Here is a 17,660-nt window from a genome sequence, read left to right as displayed (position 1 = left end):
TACCCATACACCAAATATCATCACAATCCATCCTGACCTTCTGAAGTTATCATGACAACATATATGCAGGGACATAAAGACAGATGCACCCCAAACAATACCTCTGTTTTTCATTGAGGCAATAAGTAGAGCACTATTTCTTGTAAATCATCTCTTCTAGAATCAGGTCTGACATATGAAAAAAAATCATGTTGCATTCAACAAAACTGCGGACATAGAACATGCTAGTATAAAAATGTAACATGGCAATCAAAGATGGCAGATTGCACCCCTTCAGAAGAACATGTACAAACTAGAAAGGTAATATTTGCAAGCAAATACAGAATGTTACCTTCACATGGTTTAGTCTAGCATTTCTACCTGGAAGGGTAAACTGATTAAGTTGCAGATGTTGACACAGGATAAGTCAAGACATGCAAGAAGGTACAAATAAATTTTGATGATTTTTTTATCTGTAACGTTATACATCTTGAATAATGAACACAACGTCCAATATTGTTCCAAACAGGGTTTCTCATCATCATCTCATCACAGCCCCATAGCTTCAAGCCACAGGGGCAGTCTGTCTGTCCAAAAAGGTTATCCATTTCTGACGGTCGTCAACAGGGTTTACTCGACGACATTTAGCGTGTCGTCTGCGGGAGCGTCAAGGCCTATGAATTTTTTCGGCTTGGGGAGGTCCAGGGAGAAATTTCTTGGCTTGCGGAGAGAGAGCCATGGAAAAACACTGGCTTCCTTCAACAATATGTATTCAAATGTTAAAAAAAAATAAAGCTTTGAATCACTTGGGAAATTCATATTCTCTGTCTCTGACTTGGTGCAGAACGCGAGCCGCGAAGTTCAGTTGATAACATAAGAATAAGTTTAATTTTGCGCTTTCCGTCATTGTTGACGAACAAACTCGGCGCGTAAGTATAGACAAATTTTGCAAAAATCTCTAAAAAATCAGCGGATGTTTGCGGACGGTGCTGACTTTGATGATAATTCCTAACGCGCGCCGGCGGCGAGAGAGAAGCGAGAAGCGACTGGTCGAACCCAGTCGGTGCCGCGCCCCTCCCCCTAATGTTCTGGTCAGTCGCATCGTGCTAGCGCCGATGTTTTTGTTGTCATTTTCCCGGCCCCGATTAACTGTCAGTTGTTGCTACCATAGAAGTAAAAAAAAATCGAACAATATGTGAAATTAAATAAGGTACTTTCAAAATAGTCTCCGGTAAGCCGATCGGACCTCATATGCTTGCGCTCTATACGGGGGCGGGGCCCTACATGAAACGTGACAAATAGGTGTGCTTTTGATTCTTTAATTGACTTCTTATAAAATATGGACCGAATCTGCCGGTGTCATCATGTTGCACCAAATTTGGGCTGACCGTCTATGAAAATTAAGATGTCGAAGATATTTCCCAAAAGGTAGGCAGACATTTGTTGATGTTGGCGGTGTTGTTTTTTTCGTAATGATTTTCTTAGTCGGACCATCGCAAACAATGCATTCAGTCCCTTTCCCCGTGAAAACATCAGCTAGATTGTGCTAGATACAGCCTCACATGAGGCAAGCAGTACATACAGTCACAATTTTATTGTCAAATATTATAGAATTGAATTCTCGTTTCTATCTACTTGAATTAGACTAACTTCTGAAGAGAGCAAGATTAAAACAAGCGTACCAAGTTACGGCACACTGCGTAGCACAAAATCGGAAGGTACATTCACAGCTTGAAACGTCTCACAGAGTTTGACGATTGTACATGTACAACGCAGCGCGAAGGGTTCTCCTCAGCATGCTCAGTCACACTTTTACGTTTTCTATGAACCATATACCCAGTGTGAAATCGAATGTTACACATATCCTGTTTATGTCGCAGTAAGAGCGCAGCGCGATCGCCGTCTAGTGGAAATTTTGAAAGGGGGCCTTACCAACTACTGTAAATCGCACAAATTCACAGAAACAGCTGATTAGCGTAATCGCTGAAATTGCCACAAATCTATTATATTCGTTCACGTCCCGCAGTTGCCGGACACTCTCAGAGCAGAAATTGATATGGCTACCCCTGCACACTGCAAGTGATATTCACAGTACGCAGCACATCTCCGCCACTGCATGAAAACCGCTCTTTAAGCTCTCTTAAAGTGTGCTTAAGGGTGCCGTATTGGCATTCTTTAAGTTACTTTACGCAATGCTTACGCATTCGTAAATATTATGTTTAAGCCATTATTACATGCGTCCGTAAACGGCACGTAGTGGCACACATTTAAGCAACATTTAAGCACCGTAAAGCATACTTAATTCCAAAAGATTACGCTAACTTTAAGCTCTGTAAAGTTCCGTAAAAGATGTGATTTAAGTTGTCTTAAAGTTTTCTTAAAGAGTAATTAATGGCACTCATTTAAGAGCTGTAAATCAGTTGTAAATATCGATATTTAAGCCGGATATAAGCTCCTTTATTTCAATGATTTTGCATACTACGATCATGTGTCAGTCAATGTATCTTTTATGTAATGTGGTGTAATGTTGTGTAATTCAGGTATCCTTTCTTGTTTGTTTTTTATGGCCAGCAGTTGTTGTGTTCCAATCTTTGTACATGCACGCAATCAAATATGCCATGTTTAGCTTCACGATATATGTCTCGGCGTGATGCATTCACTCCTGGGCCAGTGGAACATCTTGCTTTCTGCATTCTTCGTCCAGTTCCATCCATTCAGATGTCTCAGGCCTCCAGGTCGTCTGGAAACGATCTTGAACTACGTAGACTTTTGTTCAGGGTTGAGGGAGATACATGCCCCATAAATCGACTAGCCGGCGCGGCGTCGTAACTCCCCGGGCTTGATACGGGGCATGTTGCTAGGGGCCCGGGGAGTTACACCGCTGCGCTCCCTTGCCTACTCTAGGAAACCAAACTGGGTAACGAGAATACCGATCCCCGCCTGCCCAACACGCGCCCGCACTACCAGCTGGCCCCACTTACGTCGGCCCCCGACTATCGCTTACTTCTCCGAGAGGCAAAGCGATAGTTGCTAGCTGGATCGGCAGACTGGCGGGTGTTTTGGGCCGGGGCCCGGGGATTGGTAAACCTTTGCGCGCTGGCTCTTAGGAGTTCTGGCTTCACAGGGTATCCATTGGCCGGCTAGCGCTTTCCTCCAATAAGCAGGGTGATCCAATTCTTGTCCAGGGCAGCAATAGTCGACAGACCGGCCAGGCTCACGGCTTTGTTGTTCTTGGTGACCGTACGGTGTTTGTGTCCTGGAGCCATTATCTTCTGCGTCCCCTGGGCTGAGTTATACGTTGGAGCTGTAGCAGGTCCACACCCAAGCAAGCTACGATCACCAAATGATGACAGACTAGATTTGAATTAGGAGCGCGAGTGCTGATTGGTCCAAATCGCGCGTTGTTTAAATTGAAACAATGATTTGCATAGTCAGCAGACATGATGGTCTATGTTATGTGTATTGCTATTGTTATTCATAGACAGGCTTGCTGACCATTTCACAATTGAACAATAGAGTCTAAGTCAACAGCCCAAGAAGGGTGTAAAATGTATTCCAGTCTAAATACATGCTAAAAAGCTTGCCCATGCGGAAATCACGTCTAGAAATTGTACATTTTACCACCGCATAGAAAAAAATGAATAAGTTCAGTCAAATACATAACATGATAAGGTCAATTAAAGCCAGCAGGAAAGTGAGCTCAGATGAGCCTGGCGGAAATCAAATACATTAAAAAACGTAATATATAATGTCCTTGCAGAAATGAATTCTTATTGTGCCGAGGAAATTCAGCCCCCAGGCTGGGAGGGACTGCTGCAGCGCGTTATATCTAATAATGAAAGTTATGAAAACATGAACTTTATGTGATCCAGTATGAACGACTTTCCGTTGTGTCTACGGTGCAATTCGGTACTTGATTGTGTTTCAAAGCTTGGAAATGGATTGAAACAAAGATGGCGTGGGCTGAATCAGTGGATATGTAAACAAAGAAAAAATCCCGCTCGGAACTTGAATTTGTTTTATGACCTAGATACACTTGCTGGCTCTCATTAAACCCGCTACTTCACAATTTGTGTGCTGCAATCCATATTGGTCGATCTTTTGATACTGTGCAAGTATTTACAAGGCTGAAAATGTGCATAATTCGAGAGAATTAGTTATCATATCGGTAAACCAAATATTTGTATGATGCTTTGTTTTGTTTTGTTTTAGTTTGCGTAGACTGCACAGGCCGTCTCCTACGCGACGCCTTCGAATCTAAAACAATTAGGCATTGCATGCTATAGCTTTAGGATCTAAGCCCTGTTACGTTTTATGTCTTTATATCTGAAATTCTATCATATATATATCAATAAATTGTACTACATATTTCTTGGCAGTATTATGACAATGCAGAGTTGGTGTTGTCCGCTTCTGCAGGACTTTGCCTCCTCACTATAATTATAAAAGGCGTGTGCGCAGAAGCTTTTGAATAAACTGTAGTATGACAAGATATCAAGGAGTAAAGTATTCAAAATCCATTAATTGAAGAAAAAATTAGACTGATGGCAGACGCTGCTACCCCCAACTTTAAGCAGCTTAAATAAAGCTTAAATAAACGACTTTAAACTCTCCTAATGGGCGTTTAAAAGTATCGTATATGAAATACTTACAATGAAGAGTAAAAGCGATGATTATTCTAGTCAATACATATAAACTTTGTTAGCAAAACTGCGCAAATTAATGTCATATCTTTAAGGCAAAGTTAAGTGTACCTTAAATACTAGTAATATGTAAAGTTATTTACATGTTTAAGTGGACTTAACGTTTTTCGTAAATGTGTCTTAAATATCGGTTTTTAGTTGTGGCATTTACGACTTCTTAAATGTAGCTTAATGATAGCTTAATCATATTCAAATGTTTAAGCTTCATTTACGAATCCCATTAAGCATGCTTAAATATCCAATTTGGTGCAGTGCGCTATGCTTCCTATCACAGTCAATCTGTGTAAATTCATTCATATTTTGAACGGCCCAATCATTTTTTCAGAGCCCGCAATTCATATTTCATAAAATTCTTTTATTTTTAGCAAACAATTTTGATTTACGTTTGATGTACGTAGTTTGTTTATGCCCTCATTATCAATACGTGCCGCAGTCGGTACACTTCAAACCCGTCCGCCTGTCAATCATGCAAACTTCAAGGGGTTAGGTTTCTGCTACACTTAACTTTCGCGTTGGCTTATGCTAATTTGTGCCTGGGGATTTGTGCTGTGCCGGCCACTCCCACCGTGTATAAAGCTGTAAGTAGATTTATTGTAATTCACCCAGACTTCGTTTCCGTGCTCCACTTGCTTGCTGGGGACCAACGCAGCGCTGTGGTAACTTACATGATAAACAACAAGGTGAACGGAATGGCCGTGACCTAACATGGGGAGGGCGTTCCACGCTGCAGTTAATCGTGTTTGTTCAGGTCAGTTTAATAGCGAAATAAACTCATCAAGTCCATCGTTTGTGTTTCACATACCTTTATGTCTCAGGCGTAAAACTTTGAGTTTGCATGACGATCGTTATGCATGTTTTTTTTTTATGTAACAGCCGGCAACACGCAGTGACCTTGCGTCTAACGTAGTCATGTGTTGTTGTTTTTTTGCTCAAATGTTCTTGTTGACTCAAAAATCGGTTAACTACAACCGTGACACCAATCCGTGTTTCATTTAGACGACAGCTCTATGTGTGAACTTGAAAAACGAACAGGTCTCGCTACATTTTTTATGATTAACGTTATATGCCAGTTACTTATCATGTCAGGAGGCATCCAAAGAAATCACCACATACACGTAACGTTACCACAGTTGTCGGCCTGTCTGAGAAAATTGCAGTAGTGCTCTGAATGCGTTTGTTCACCAAATTATCGCGTGTGTACGCACGAGTGCTGGCGTACTACACATCGTGTGTGTTCTCGATTCTACGTAACTCAAACACAACATAGAATCCGAACAATGTTTGGATGGCTCAGAGTTAAACTGACTTGTGCAGGTAGCAAAACCTTTAGCTTAAACAAAATCAAGAAAAGTATCGAAAAAAATGCTTAGATTTGACTCGATATAGACCTTAACCGAGACACATTATACTTTGGGGGCATTAAATTTCATTCTGCCTGCCCTCAATTTCATTCTACCTTCCTTGAAGTTGATATAACGTTACTAGTATGCAAAAGGTGCCGATATTCGGCAAAATAAAATCAAAGCTCTGTGAATTTCTTGATCCGATTTATTACTTCTTGGTAAAATGAATTCCACAAATCATTCAGAGGACGGCTACTGCCTCAATTCAGGCCGTCCAAAGCAAGATGAAGTCATCATTTGACGGGCGGACACTTCCGTGTTGCGTAGTAGCGGTCGTTGACCTCGTTCGAACACCATGTTCCATAACTCCCGGGCGGGTTCCATAGCTACCGGTCGTTGACCTCGGGTCCTTGGAACGTGGTTCTGATGTTCTATGGGGGCTCGAAAGTTCGATTTTGTGTTAAAATTGCTAGTTTTTTCACCCTTTTTTGCCCCATAAAATCATTTTTTGGTATCTTTAGGGGACCAAATGACCAAGGTGCAGTGTCTTATGTGCAGACCTACCAGCTTGCTGAATTACGAGATATTCCAAGGTCTAGTTTTGGAGATATTCATGTTTTTTATTTGTGCGGAAAAGAAGAAGAAGAAGAAACGATGCAAAAACAGTATGTACCTTCTGTGAAGGTAACATAAAAACTACACAGACACACTAACAGACATGCTAAAACAATCCCTTATTCCCTCAGTTGAAGTAATAACCTAAGACGATTGTCCATACCTGTAAGAGAGTCCTTCTGTAGCTGTCCGAGCCACGTGTCCATCTGGTCCTTACTGCCGTGATCCTTGGCTGACTGCATCTTGTCTTCTACTCCGCCCAGCATGCCACCCAGCTGGGACACCATGGTGTAGGACCCGTACTCACTTAACCTGCGGATGGACGGACAAAATCATCAACTTCAAGACATGAAAGTATGTTTTAGTACACTTTGAAATGAAATTAGATTTAACAGTAGTGCCGGTTGAGCAGCAAAATGGACTTTCAAGTTTCAACTGAATCAAATTTTGCTTTTTTCTTGCCAACATTCCATCCAGTAGTCCAAAAATTCCACTCTAAACCATACCGCACTAGCATATATAGAATACAACACTGTGTATTCCGTATCATCCAAGGTACCAGCCCAACCGTGGGTACGAGACACCACCCGAGGACCAAATTTTATGTCATACCTACCCAAGAAAACACACTTTTCATTGCAAGTGTCGGGAAAATTTTTTGTCCTCGAACAAAAAATTGTGACAACAGCAGTCTATGATGTCCAAATCTGGTGTTTGAATTTTCGATCGAGCTGCACTCGGTGCACAAGGAGTGCATTTGATGTAAGCCCTGCTGGTCCAACTTAGAACCCCATGTGATACTGAAAGTTATCAGTCAGGAACACCCGTGTCGAATGTTATCGCAGCACAGATACGTGTATGAGTACATGTAACAGATATGTGAACAAGAGTTTTGCCCCACCTTGTGTTGAGCTCCCCCCTGCTGAAGTGGACTCCCTCCCTGCTGGTACCTCGCAGCAGTTTCACATCCAGCAGGTCGTCCACTGCTGTGTCCTTCTCAGTCACATTCTCACAGTCGCTAAACATCGTCTCCACCAAGGGCTGAAGGGAGGACAGAGGGGATATTAACCCTCATCCGACCGTTACATTTTTACGACGAATCTGACCGTATGGGGTCATTTTTGACCCCACTTTGTTTTGCTCATAGACATATTTCTGCTGGCTTATTTTGTCATTTCTATGTATTTACTGTTTCACTAACCTATGAAAAATATTTTGACAAGTTTTGGTGTCAGTAGTTATTACTCATTATCATAATTTATGCAGAAAATGAGGAAATACCAAATTTGCTCTGAAAATCTACCATACTAAACTTACTTAAACAATGTTTTGTTTTATCAATTTCTAAACAATTATTGTGATGATGAAATATGCTGATAGCATAATAATGTTATTTAACAAGAAAAAATACAATATTTGTGAAAAGTAACGAATTTATTACTTAATTATGCACCATATTCCGCCATCTAAACACATACATACAATAACTCTTGTCTATTTTCCCGCAAAGATCTTTCTTGTAGGTTCCTTCTGCACATTCTGTCCATATATTGTTTTTTAATTAATTAGAAACATTTTCAGTTTCATTAGCATAGGTAATAAGTGCGTATTATCATAATTTATGCAGAATGTCGAAAAACTGTGTTTTACACTTAAAATACTAAATTTCTTTCAAAATATTCGGTGTTTACTCATCTAAGCAACTATAACCTGTTGCTGCAATAGCAATAATGAGGAATGCCTGTTATTTTATTGAAATATCTTGATATTTATGTAATTAATGATTCATAATTGGCTGGGGTCATTTTTGACCCCACCAAACAAGACACAAACTTTCATTATAGCTTATACAATAATGGGCAAAACTCGGCGAAAAATTGGTAGATGTTGTAAGACATGTATACAAACAAATTCATGGAAGGAATTTTTTCTCTGATGAAAAATGTTGCTATGGCAGATCAAAATATACGCCTGAGGTCAAAAATTACCCCATACGGTCGGATGAGGGTTAATGTGTGTGCTCCAGAAGATACAAAACTGGACATGTCGCTGTCCCCATACTCGAAGCAATGTTTGAGTCAATCCAGAAACAATTGGACAAAAGCATCATAGGAGTTGTGGCTGGGTAGTAAATGCAATTTATCATACATGTACACAGCAATAATGTTCTGATAACCCCCCTAAGTACTCTCTGAGAACACCAGTAATGATAAAATACTCACTGAATACAGCAGAGAGGAAGTACAACATGGGGCAGAGCACTCAGTCTAACGAAAATGGTGAACTTAGAGTAAATAAATCGAATTCTTTTCAGTGTGTCACCTCAAATATGAACAAATTCTTGACATCTAGATCTGTTTGGATGATTACTGAGTGTTTGACTTTCAGCCCAGTTAGTTATATAAATCCTACTCTGCTGTTACTAAACTGTGTCTACTGTGAGATGAGACATCACCCACCACAGATGCTGCGTTCTCATTGGCCGATCCTGGCGACGAGCGTCGATAGCGAGCAAAGAACAGGTCGTTACAGACGGCTGACAGGGCGCGGTGGAACTCCTGCACGAAGTCTGGGGAGCTGTCATCTCGGAGATCACCTATAGGTAAGACGTGAAGATTGGTTTTGTTTGTTTTCCATAACACCTTTATGCATAACACACCTGGCCAATTTTGTACATCAATAAGTACAAGCTGTGTAAGACTGGACAATGAGGTTTGATCCACTCATATAAAGATGGACCCCATACTCTTTTCAATGAGGTTTCTTGAGGTGTGGCTCTCCTCAAACAAGGACCTCTAGTTTTACATCTCATTCAACAGGATATCCCTAACTGAAGCACTCATTTTCACCCACGTCATGTAAAGAAATGGGTGCTAGGTACCTTTTGGGCACAACATTCGGGGCCTGCTATTTTGAACCTAGAATCCTAGAATCTTTAGATTCTAAGTCAACAACCCTTAGCACAAGACCACATTGCCACATTTTATTTAGTGTCTCAATATGGATATTTCTTCCTTTGACACAGGCAACATGTTAAAGAATAATGTTTAAAACACTTGCACAGCCCTTTACGAACAGATAAAGCTGCGTTACTCAGTGGCTCGACCTTACCTGACTTGATGTGAGCCAGAGTGTGCACCAGCACCAGCACAAACTCTCCCACCCTGTCCATACGGGCGCGCCGCACGTACAGAATCCTGTTGTTGTGATCGTACTGGAAGGAGTTCCTGAGGACAACACAAACAAGTTCAGAAATGAAACATCATGGGGAATTTATAATCATATACACTTTCAAAAGGTCATTGCCTTCTTTACATGTATCTGAGTAGTGAACAGTTACTGAAGCCTCACAGATTTGACTTAGTGTGTATATCAATGGCCAGGTTTTCCTTATGTAGAGATGGTCACTTCTACAATTTTGACTCTACTGTTGTAAGGATCTCATTGTTGGGACAGAATTTGATGATACATGTACAAAGTAGTCTAGCTCAGAAAGGGTTTTTCAAAGTACAAGGAAGCATGGGTTATAACCTCTTGGTTATAAACCTGCTTTTTAACAGATCTTACCTAATCTTACTGAAGAAAGACAGTGGATACTATCTGAAAATTCTGACCGTTTTCAAAATCAGATCCAATTTTTGAGTAAATATTACTTGGCACGTGGGACCATACCTGTAGGCATTCTTGCTGAGCTGTGTGTTAGGCGGGATGGAGTCAGCCAGGAGGATGGTGACGGGAGGATGACCACAGTGGACAGACAGCAGGCTCCCGATGAAGCAGGCAAACTTGTACACGATGAAGTCCTTGGGACTCAGCTTGTTTAAGTCTACGGGACGGAACTCTGTGTCGGCACCCCAGTCCGCATCACGGGAGTCCAGGTACCCGTCACCAACTGGGGGAGGAGCAGGCATCATTACGATCAATGTCATCATCATGATCACCATCATTATCTTTATCATGCAGTTCAGCTTAGCACCTTCCGCTATAAGGACTAGGAGCTGCCCAAGTCCTACATGTGCTTACCCCTGCTACGCAAGGAGGCAAAGGGGGGAGCAGAAGTTTCATGCAAGTTTCGGACCTAGTCTCATGCTCTCATGACCAAGATGTACTGTGAAGACATCGAAAACGTAGAGGTACGTGCTTAGACCTTACAAAGTCTCACTGATATAAGAATATGCTATTGAGTGTGTCCGTGCATGACTGATCAAAGATGGCTGAATAAAAGTTTAAAACTTGAACAATGTGGCTCCAGATGTCTTGCTGAGGGATGACTGCAGTGTGCAAGATGTCAGTAGCTTGAGGAATGAATCTACTCTTTTATATAGAACATCTTCAATGAAGTTTCAATAGATGTGTGCACTCACCTGCTGCCAGTTTGCTGTTGTTACTGATGAGATCCTTGATCTCCTGGAGTCTCTGGTACAGAGGAGAGGCCATGAGGATGCTGGTCAGCTCTCCGTCCTGGAGAGGAGTGGTCTGCTGGAAGGAGCCGGGCAGGGCCAGCTGGGCGGCCGCGGGGCTGGACAGGACGGCCGCAGGGGGGACTTCCTCCTGGGACGGCACCAGTCTGTCGATGTTCACACTCTCCTTCAGGGTGAGCACCTATACAAGACATTACAAAAACAACTGTTACATTACAGGCAATATAGTAGTGGACAGGTAGGTAACAAAGAGTGGACAGCATTACTGACAAATCCTTATATTACAGTTAGCAACAAGGAGTTCTCAAACTTTGGATACTAAAATTTAGATGTGCATCATTATGATTGATAGATGCAAATCAAATTTAATATGAAAGTGTATCAAATTATGATTCAATGTGTATTGAAGGCTATGTACCAAATTGACCACTGAGCATCTATAAGATTGACGTCTATCAATATGGTTGACATGTCTATCAATGTGGTTGACATGTACATGTACAAGTCAAATGTAGTATCAAATTGAATATGGTTGATGTATCAACACGATTGATGTGTATCAATATCATTAACGTGTTCCAAAATGATTGACATTGTATAAACACAATTGGCATGTATCAATATGAATAATGATTGTGTATCAATAAGATTGCCATCCATCAATAAAGTGAGATGGAAGACTCTGATCACCTCATCTTTCTTCATCCTCTCCTCCTCTGAGCGCAGTTTCTCCTCGTGTTCGCGGCGCATCTCCTCCGCCGTGTTCTGGACCTCGGCTTCCTTCTGCCGGCGCTTCTCTTCCCGCCTACGTCTGAGTCGCTCCTGTGGACCAACCAAAGAAACAGTTGTGTCACCAACATTCAAACATGCAACATAGGACAGAACAAATGTAGCTAGTCTGCTCTTGTCAGGACTAATGACTTGTTTTGTTGTATTTACTCACGAATTGTTGGAAAAATGTCTTCTGTGATGCTGGTTATCTGACTGACCATCCCAAATATTGTGATTCATAACAATGTCATAATTTTATGACCTGAAGTCCTCATGCCTCCATAGTTTTTAGGGTTTCTTATACATGTATGTGATGTTCAATGTAATTCATTAATTACGCAACTAAGGAATTGATCATACTTTGATTACTTGACGCTCTGCAGTTAATGTGTCTAGCACATGGAAAATATGTATCTGGTAATGGCAAAAATATACACAGACCAAAAACAATGCTGCCCAGTGAATCGGTAGACTCTTCCATTGATATTGACCTATAGACCTGGACTGTTTGTCATGTCCAATTTACATAGTACACACATAGTTCAGTGAGTACCACCTGAACTCTCACATGTACATTGTAGTTCTATCACCTTTGAACTCTACTTCCTATCTCTCCTGTAAGTCTGATCTTGCACCATCTTCCGACTCTCTCACTTCCTGCTTCTCTACTGATAGTGCATATATTAAGAACACAAATATCCAGACAAATCAAAAACAAAACCTCTGGACAGAGGTCATAAGCAGGCAATGACCTGTAGGCCACTCTGCATGCGCATGCGATCAGCCTCCATCTTCTGCTCCAGTTTCTGCACGTCCTTCTCGTGCTGCTCCAGCAGGCGGCGCTGCTCGTCCTCGCTGACGCCCTGCTGCGCCACGCGCTCCATCTCCTCCTTCACCTTCAGCTTCTTCTCCTTAAGGAGGTCCTCCTTCCGCTTGTTCAGGGCGGCGATGGACTTGTCCGTGCGCTCCCTCTCCTGGCGTGCCTCCTCTTCAAGCTGCTGCTCGTATGCAGACAGCTCCGCTTTGATCCTATCCTCTTCTTCCTTGGCAAACGCTGGAAAGGAAGAGTCATCAGTGAATTTGTAAGTTGGGTAAAATTTTCACAAACCAAAACTCCAAGCTGCATGTGTTGCCCCCTCCCATTCCAGCGACTGTACGGAGGGCCTTGGCCCTATTCAGCCACACTATTTCCTGCACTGGTAACATGCCACAAAGGATCAACAAGTATTCTGACTCTCCACCAGACATTTTTCATAGAGGACTCAGCATTTTTTGCAAGCTGCAAGAGACCTGAAACATTGGTCTTATACTGCCCTTATGTTGACATTTTTCTGTTGAATAAGCATGCAGTTCTAGCAAGGATATTGTCCATGTACATGTATTGGTCCACTCACTCACTCATCCTCTTGCACATGGTGCGTAGAGCCGACTATTGGTCCAGTTTTGTTAAATACAGATGCCACTTATTGTTTTTTGCCTTCTTTAAAGGTCATTAATGAAAATAGAAAAAAGGTCATGCACATGCATAGAAAACAGTCATCACTCTGACAAACTCCAATCTCACCAGAGGCCACATCAGACTGCTTAACATTTCAAACAATCATAAACAATGATCGTGATATAATGAATGAATGAATGACTAGAAAGGAGTTTCTTCCACAGTGACTGCTGGTTCCAATATACCAGCATTTTCAAGTTATTTGATACCCTGAATTACCCCTGTGATTCTTTTTCAAATGACTCAAAATGAGGTAAAAATGAAAGAGGCAAGCAAAAATAACCAAGATATGAATTTAGTATGGTTTGATCACAATAATTATATGAATCTCCAGCTCGTCAAGAAGAGACAAACGTGTACCTTCTTTCTCCTTCTTCAGTTTCTCCTCGTTTTCCTTCCGTTGCTGTTCCAGCCTGTTCCTGACCTCCTCCAGTTCGCGTGCGGCGGCCAGCGTCTGCTCGACACTGCGCTGTTTCCCCTCCAGTTCATCTGGGGTTAACTCCAGCAGGGCCTGAGCAAACTCCTAGTACAGACAAACATGCACTTTTAGAGGGAATGCAAGTGCTTCAGATCTGATACCGAAATATCTTCAAACCTTACATGGCAACCTTCAACATAACATATTTTTAGGAACAGAATATGTCAAAAATTTTAATTCAGGAACAGTAATTGGTTCGTTGATATCTGGGATTTTGGAAATGATTTCATTGCACTGTAACTCATAACTTCTAATCAACACCAACAACCAGGTTTAGAGGGAACTCAAATTGCTTCAAATGCCAAAATAAAGGTGTGAGTGGTTCAAACCTTACATGGCAACCTTTAAAACATGCTTTTATAGTGACAGAATATTATTAAGAAAAAACTTTAATACTTGAGTGTAAGACATTCAGGAAAAGTAATCAGTACATTGGTACCCAGTATATACAGTGGCACACATCCCTTTTGCACAGTAGAAGCCTTTAAATTGCACACCCCATTTGTCAGTGTATTTTGTGTAATTATCTGGGTGGTACACAATGAGAAGTTATCCACCTGGACCGCACCGATTTTGGATTTTGGGATGCCATGCAATGAACAGAAATGCATGATTGTATTATTATAATCCTTTGTGTAATTAACTGGCTTCTTTGGTACAATTAAAGAATGAATCCTTCTGGTTTAAGATTCTTGAGAAACCTTGAACCTATTGCTGAACAGATGCAGGTACCTTGTAGTGCTTTTCCTTGAGAGCCAGTTTAGCCTGAGCAAAGCGCAGTTCCCAGTCAGACAGCGCACTCTGCTCCAGTTGTCGGGCCTCCTGCGAATGTCTCCTGTCCAGTGAGCTGTCGTGTTAGGAGGAAAACTCAACATTAGGTGCTTAAGTGCTACTGCAGCATTTACACTCCGGGCCATAAGAACACTAGAGAGACCTTATAGTAAATGTGTATTTCTACATATAGTGCTACCACCTCTGAACTCTACTTCCTGTCCTCCTCCTGCAAGTATTACTTTTGCAGTGACACCATCTTTCCACTCATTCACTTCCTGCCACTCTACATGTATATGATGCTGGTTAGACAGTACAGCCAGTAGGGTGTGCCATGCATCATGTCTGTTTGTCTGATTCATGCCTTATGTGAAACAACTTCCAGAGTGGGACACTTCAAAGTTGGCAATGCACAAAACTTCATAATCATGCATTCAATATTGGGATTTTTGACACTCCATTGGATTCATGTAGCCACACACAATTGGTAAAGCAGCTACCATTATATTGACAATGATAATGAAAGCTTGAACTACTCCTACCAGCATACACTATTACAATTATAGGAACAACAAATTAGAGGTTGTCTGAGGATATCATCAATACACTGCAGGGAGACTTTATCATTTCCTTGAGTCACATCAGTGCCCTGACCTGAGCTCCAGTTGTTGCCTGTTGAGCATCTCTGCCCGGAGCTGTGCGAGCTCCTCCGGAGTGGCTCCGCTGTTCTCCAGCTCCTCCAGCTCTGCCTCGTGCCTCTGCTGCAGCAGGTCTCTCTCACTGCCACACCTGGAGTGGAGCCGGCTCAGTGTGTCGTCGATCATCACCTTCTTCTCCAGACCGTACTCTTCCTCCAGATCCTGCAGCTCCTGGGCGTGGCGACGCTCCAGTACCTGGGGAGAGTGGTGACGTTTTATTACCAAATTGCAAAGAAGTAATGTTTTGGGGAAGGTTTGTGTCTGTGTCTGTTTACTTTTGGTAACTCGAGAAGGCCTGGATGGATTGTTTTGAAATTCTAGATACGTGACTGAATATCTGATTTTGGGCCCTATAGTGGCGTGCTACTTCCGTTTTTTGTATTGGCTTGTTTTGATCTGAAGATCTTATGGTCACCAAATTGTGCATCCAGAGTGCATCATAAGTAACTATGGACCTACCGCCCTGATGACTCTGTCTCCAGCTTCTGTACCATTCTGCTGGATACCTTCAATCATGGCCTGCTTCTCAGCTTCCTTCACCTGTTTAGATATCAATGTAGCTATTAGTAATAGTAAGGAGGCCTTCAGTCAGTAATAATCTTACATCTACCATCTACCCAAATGTTTGGGTGGCATAGGAAGAGCGGCACCCGACACATGTCAAGTAAGTCACAGTCAGCATTCAGTCAGTAATCTTAGTAAACATATACCAAAGATTAGCATTCAGTCAGTACTAATCTCAGATTTACCAAAGGTATCTCCATGTTCGGGTGGCAGAGCAAGAGTGGGATATGGCATAAGTTAAGTAAGTCAAAGTCAGCCTTCAGTCAATAACAATCTTACATCTATCCAAGATTAGGATTGGGTCAGTAATAATCTCACATCTAGACAAGAACAGCCTTCAGGCAGTAATAATCTTAAATCTAGATCGGCCACCAGGTGGATGTATCTAAGTCCCTATATGTACAAAAGTATAGTATTAGAATGTTAGTAACATATGACATAATGTCAAATGTTTTATTTCATGTATGTCTCAAAGACCTGACCTGTTTTGTTCGAGCCTCCTTCAGTTCTTTCTTCTGTTCGAGGAGCTCCTTTGTCATCTCTGCCTCCTGCTTGCGCTGTTTGTTCTGCAGCCGGTTGCGCTTCCGTGCCAGCAGCTTGTCCCTCAACGACAGCTGCTGACGGGAACGTTCTGCGTCCAGACGGTCGTTCAAGTCTTCCAGTTCTTGTTCATGAGCGGCCAAGAGCTGGGGGTAACACAACATATTGCAGATGAACATAACAAATAGACAAAAACCACCGAGCAGTGTTCATTCACTTCACAATAGAACACATTCCAGATCAGCAAAACACAAACAGATACCAGATCAACACAACACATTCCAGATCAACAGAGCACAATCCAGATCAACAGAGCACATTCCAGATCAACAAATTGCAGATAAACACATTCCAGATCAACATATTGCAGATCAACACATTCCAGATCAAAACAACACATTCTAGAACAGCACAACATATTTCAGATCAACAAAACACATTCCATATCAACACAACACATTCCAGATTACAACACAACACATTCCAGATCACAACACGCCAGATCAACACAACACATCCCAGAACACAACACATTCTAGATTAATACAGCACCTTCTAGATCAACACAACACATTCTAGATCAAAACAATAGAACAAATACCAGATCAACACAACACATTCCAGACCAACACAACACATTCCAGACCAACACAACACATTCCAGATCAACACAACACATTCCAGACCAACACAACACATTCCAGGTCAACACAACACATTCCAGGTCAACACAACACATTCCAGATCAACACAATGGATTCTAGAACAACACTACTGAATACACCATATTTCAGATCAACAGAAGCAAGAACAGGCCCAGGGTAGTGTTTGTTCAATTCACAACAGTTCTTAATGGAAATAAGATACAGAAAAGACAAGCCTTACAGCTGCCATCTCCTCCTCAGTAAGGTCCTTCCTGGCAGCCAGCTCAGCGGCTTGTTTGTTCTTCTTCTCCCTCAGGGCCTTCTCTCTCTCTGACTCAAACTTCTTCCTCTCCTCAGCCTCCTTCTTGCGCATCTCCTGGTCCATCTTGGCCTCCAGTTCTTCTCTCTCATCCTTGTGTCGGGCCACGAGCTCATCTTGGGCACGCTGGTGTTCCTTCTTGATAGCCTGGAAACAACAAAATATATATTATAAAGAATAGTGTGAACGTACAGCAAACTCTGCAAGAGTCCCCTTGGTGCTGTATGCCTAGCCAGTAGTGATTATCATATTTAGTAACAGCTTTTACATTGTGAAAAGTTTAAACTTTGTTCCAACACAAGGGAAGAAACTCACC

The 17,660-nt window shown here is 41.9% G+C and overlaps 2 protein-coding genes across 2 annotated transcripts in view; one reads left to right on the top strand and one right to left on the bottom strand.

The window, feature by feature from the left end:
• The window catches only part of LOC118410961 (homeobox-containing protein 1-like), a 1,064,572-nt gene that overhangs the window by 836,796 nt on the left and 210,116 nt on the right, over nt 1-17,660 (top strand). The window lies entirely within an intron of this gene.
• The window catches only part of LOC118424073, a gene marked incomplete in the record, with an annotated part of 163,824 nt that overhangs the window by 2,287 nt on the left and 143,877 nt on the right, over nt 1-17,660 (bottom strand). The window contains 14 exon segments of the mRNA XM_035832589.1: nt 6,809-6,952; nt 7,542-7,681; nt 9,100-9,236; nt 9,752-9,867; nt 10,313-10,532; nt 11,005-11,242; nt 11,752-11,883; nt 12,585-12,886; nt 13,691-13,853; nt 14,541-14,655; nt 15,234-15,472; nt 15,737-15,817; nt 16,324-16,527; nt 17,267-17,482. Coding sequence (XP_035688482.1) covers nt 6,809-6,952; nt 7,542-7,681; nt 9,100-9,236; nt 9,752-9,867; nt 10,313-10,532; nt 11,005-11,242; nt 11,752-11,883; nt 12,585-12,886; nt 13,691-13,853; nt 14,541-14,655; nt 15,234-15,472; nt 15,737-15,817; nt 16,324-16,527; nt 17,267-17,482 — 2,447 coding nt within the window.

The sequence above is a fragment of the Branchiostoma floridae genome, chromosome 1 (genome assembly GCF_000003815.2).
Source record: "Branchiostoma floridae strain S238N-H82 chromosome 1, Bfl_VNyyK, whole genome shotgun sequence".
NCBI classification, from domain to species: domain Eukaryota; kingdom Metazoa; phylum Chordata; class Leptocardii; order Amphioxiformes; family Branchiostomatidae; genus Branchiostoma; species Branchiostoma floridae.
The sequence above is the reverse complement of the archived record's forward strand: the minus strand, read 5'-3'. Positions and strand labels throughout refer to the sequence as shown.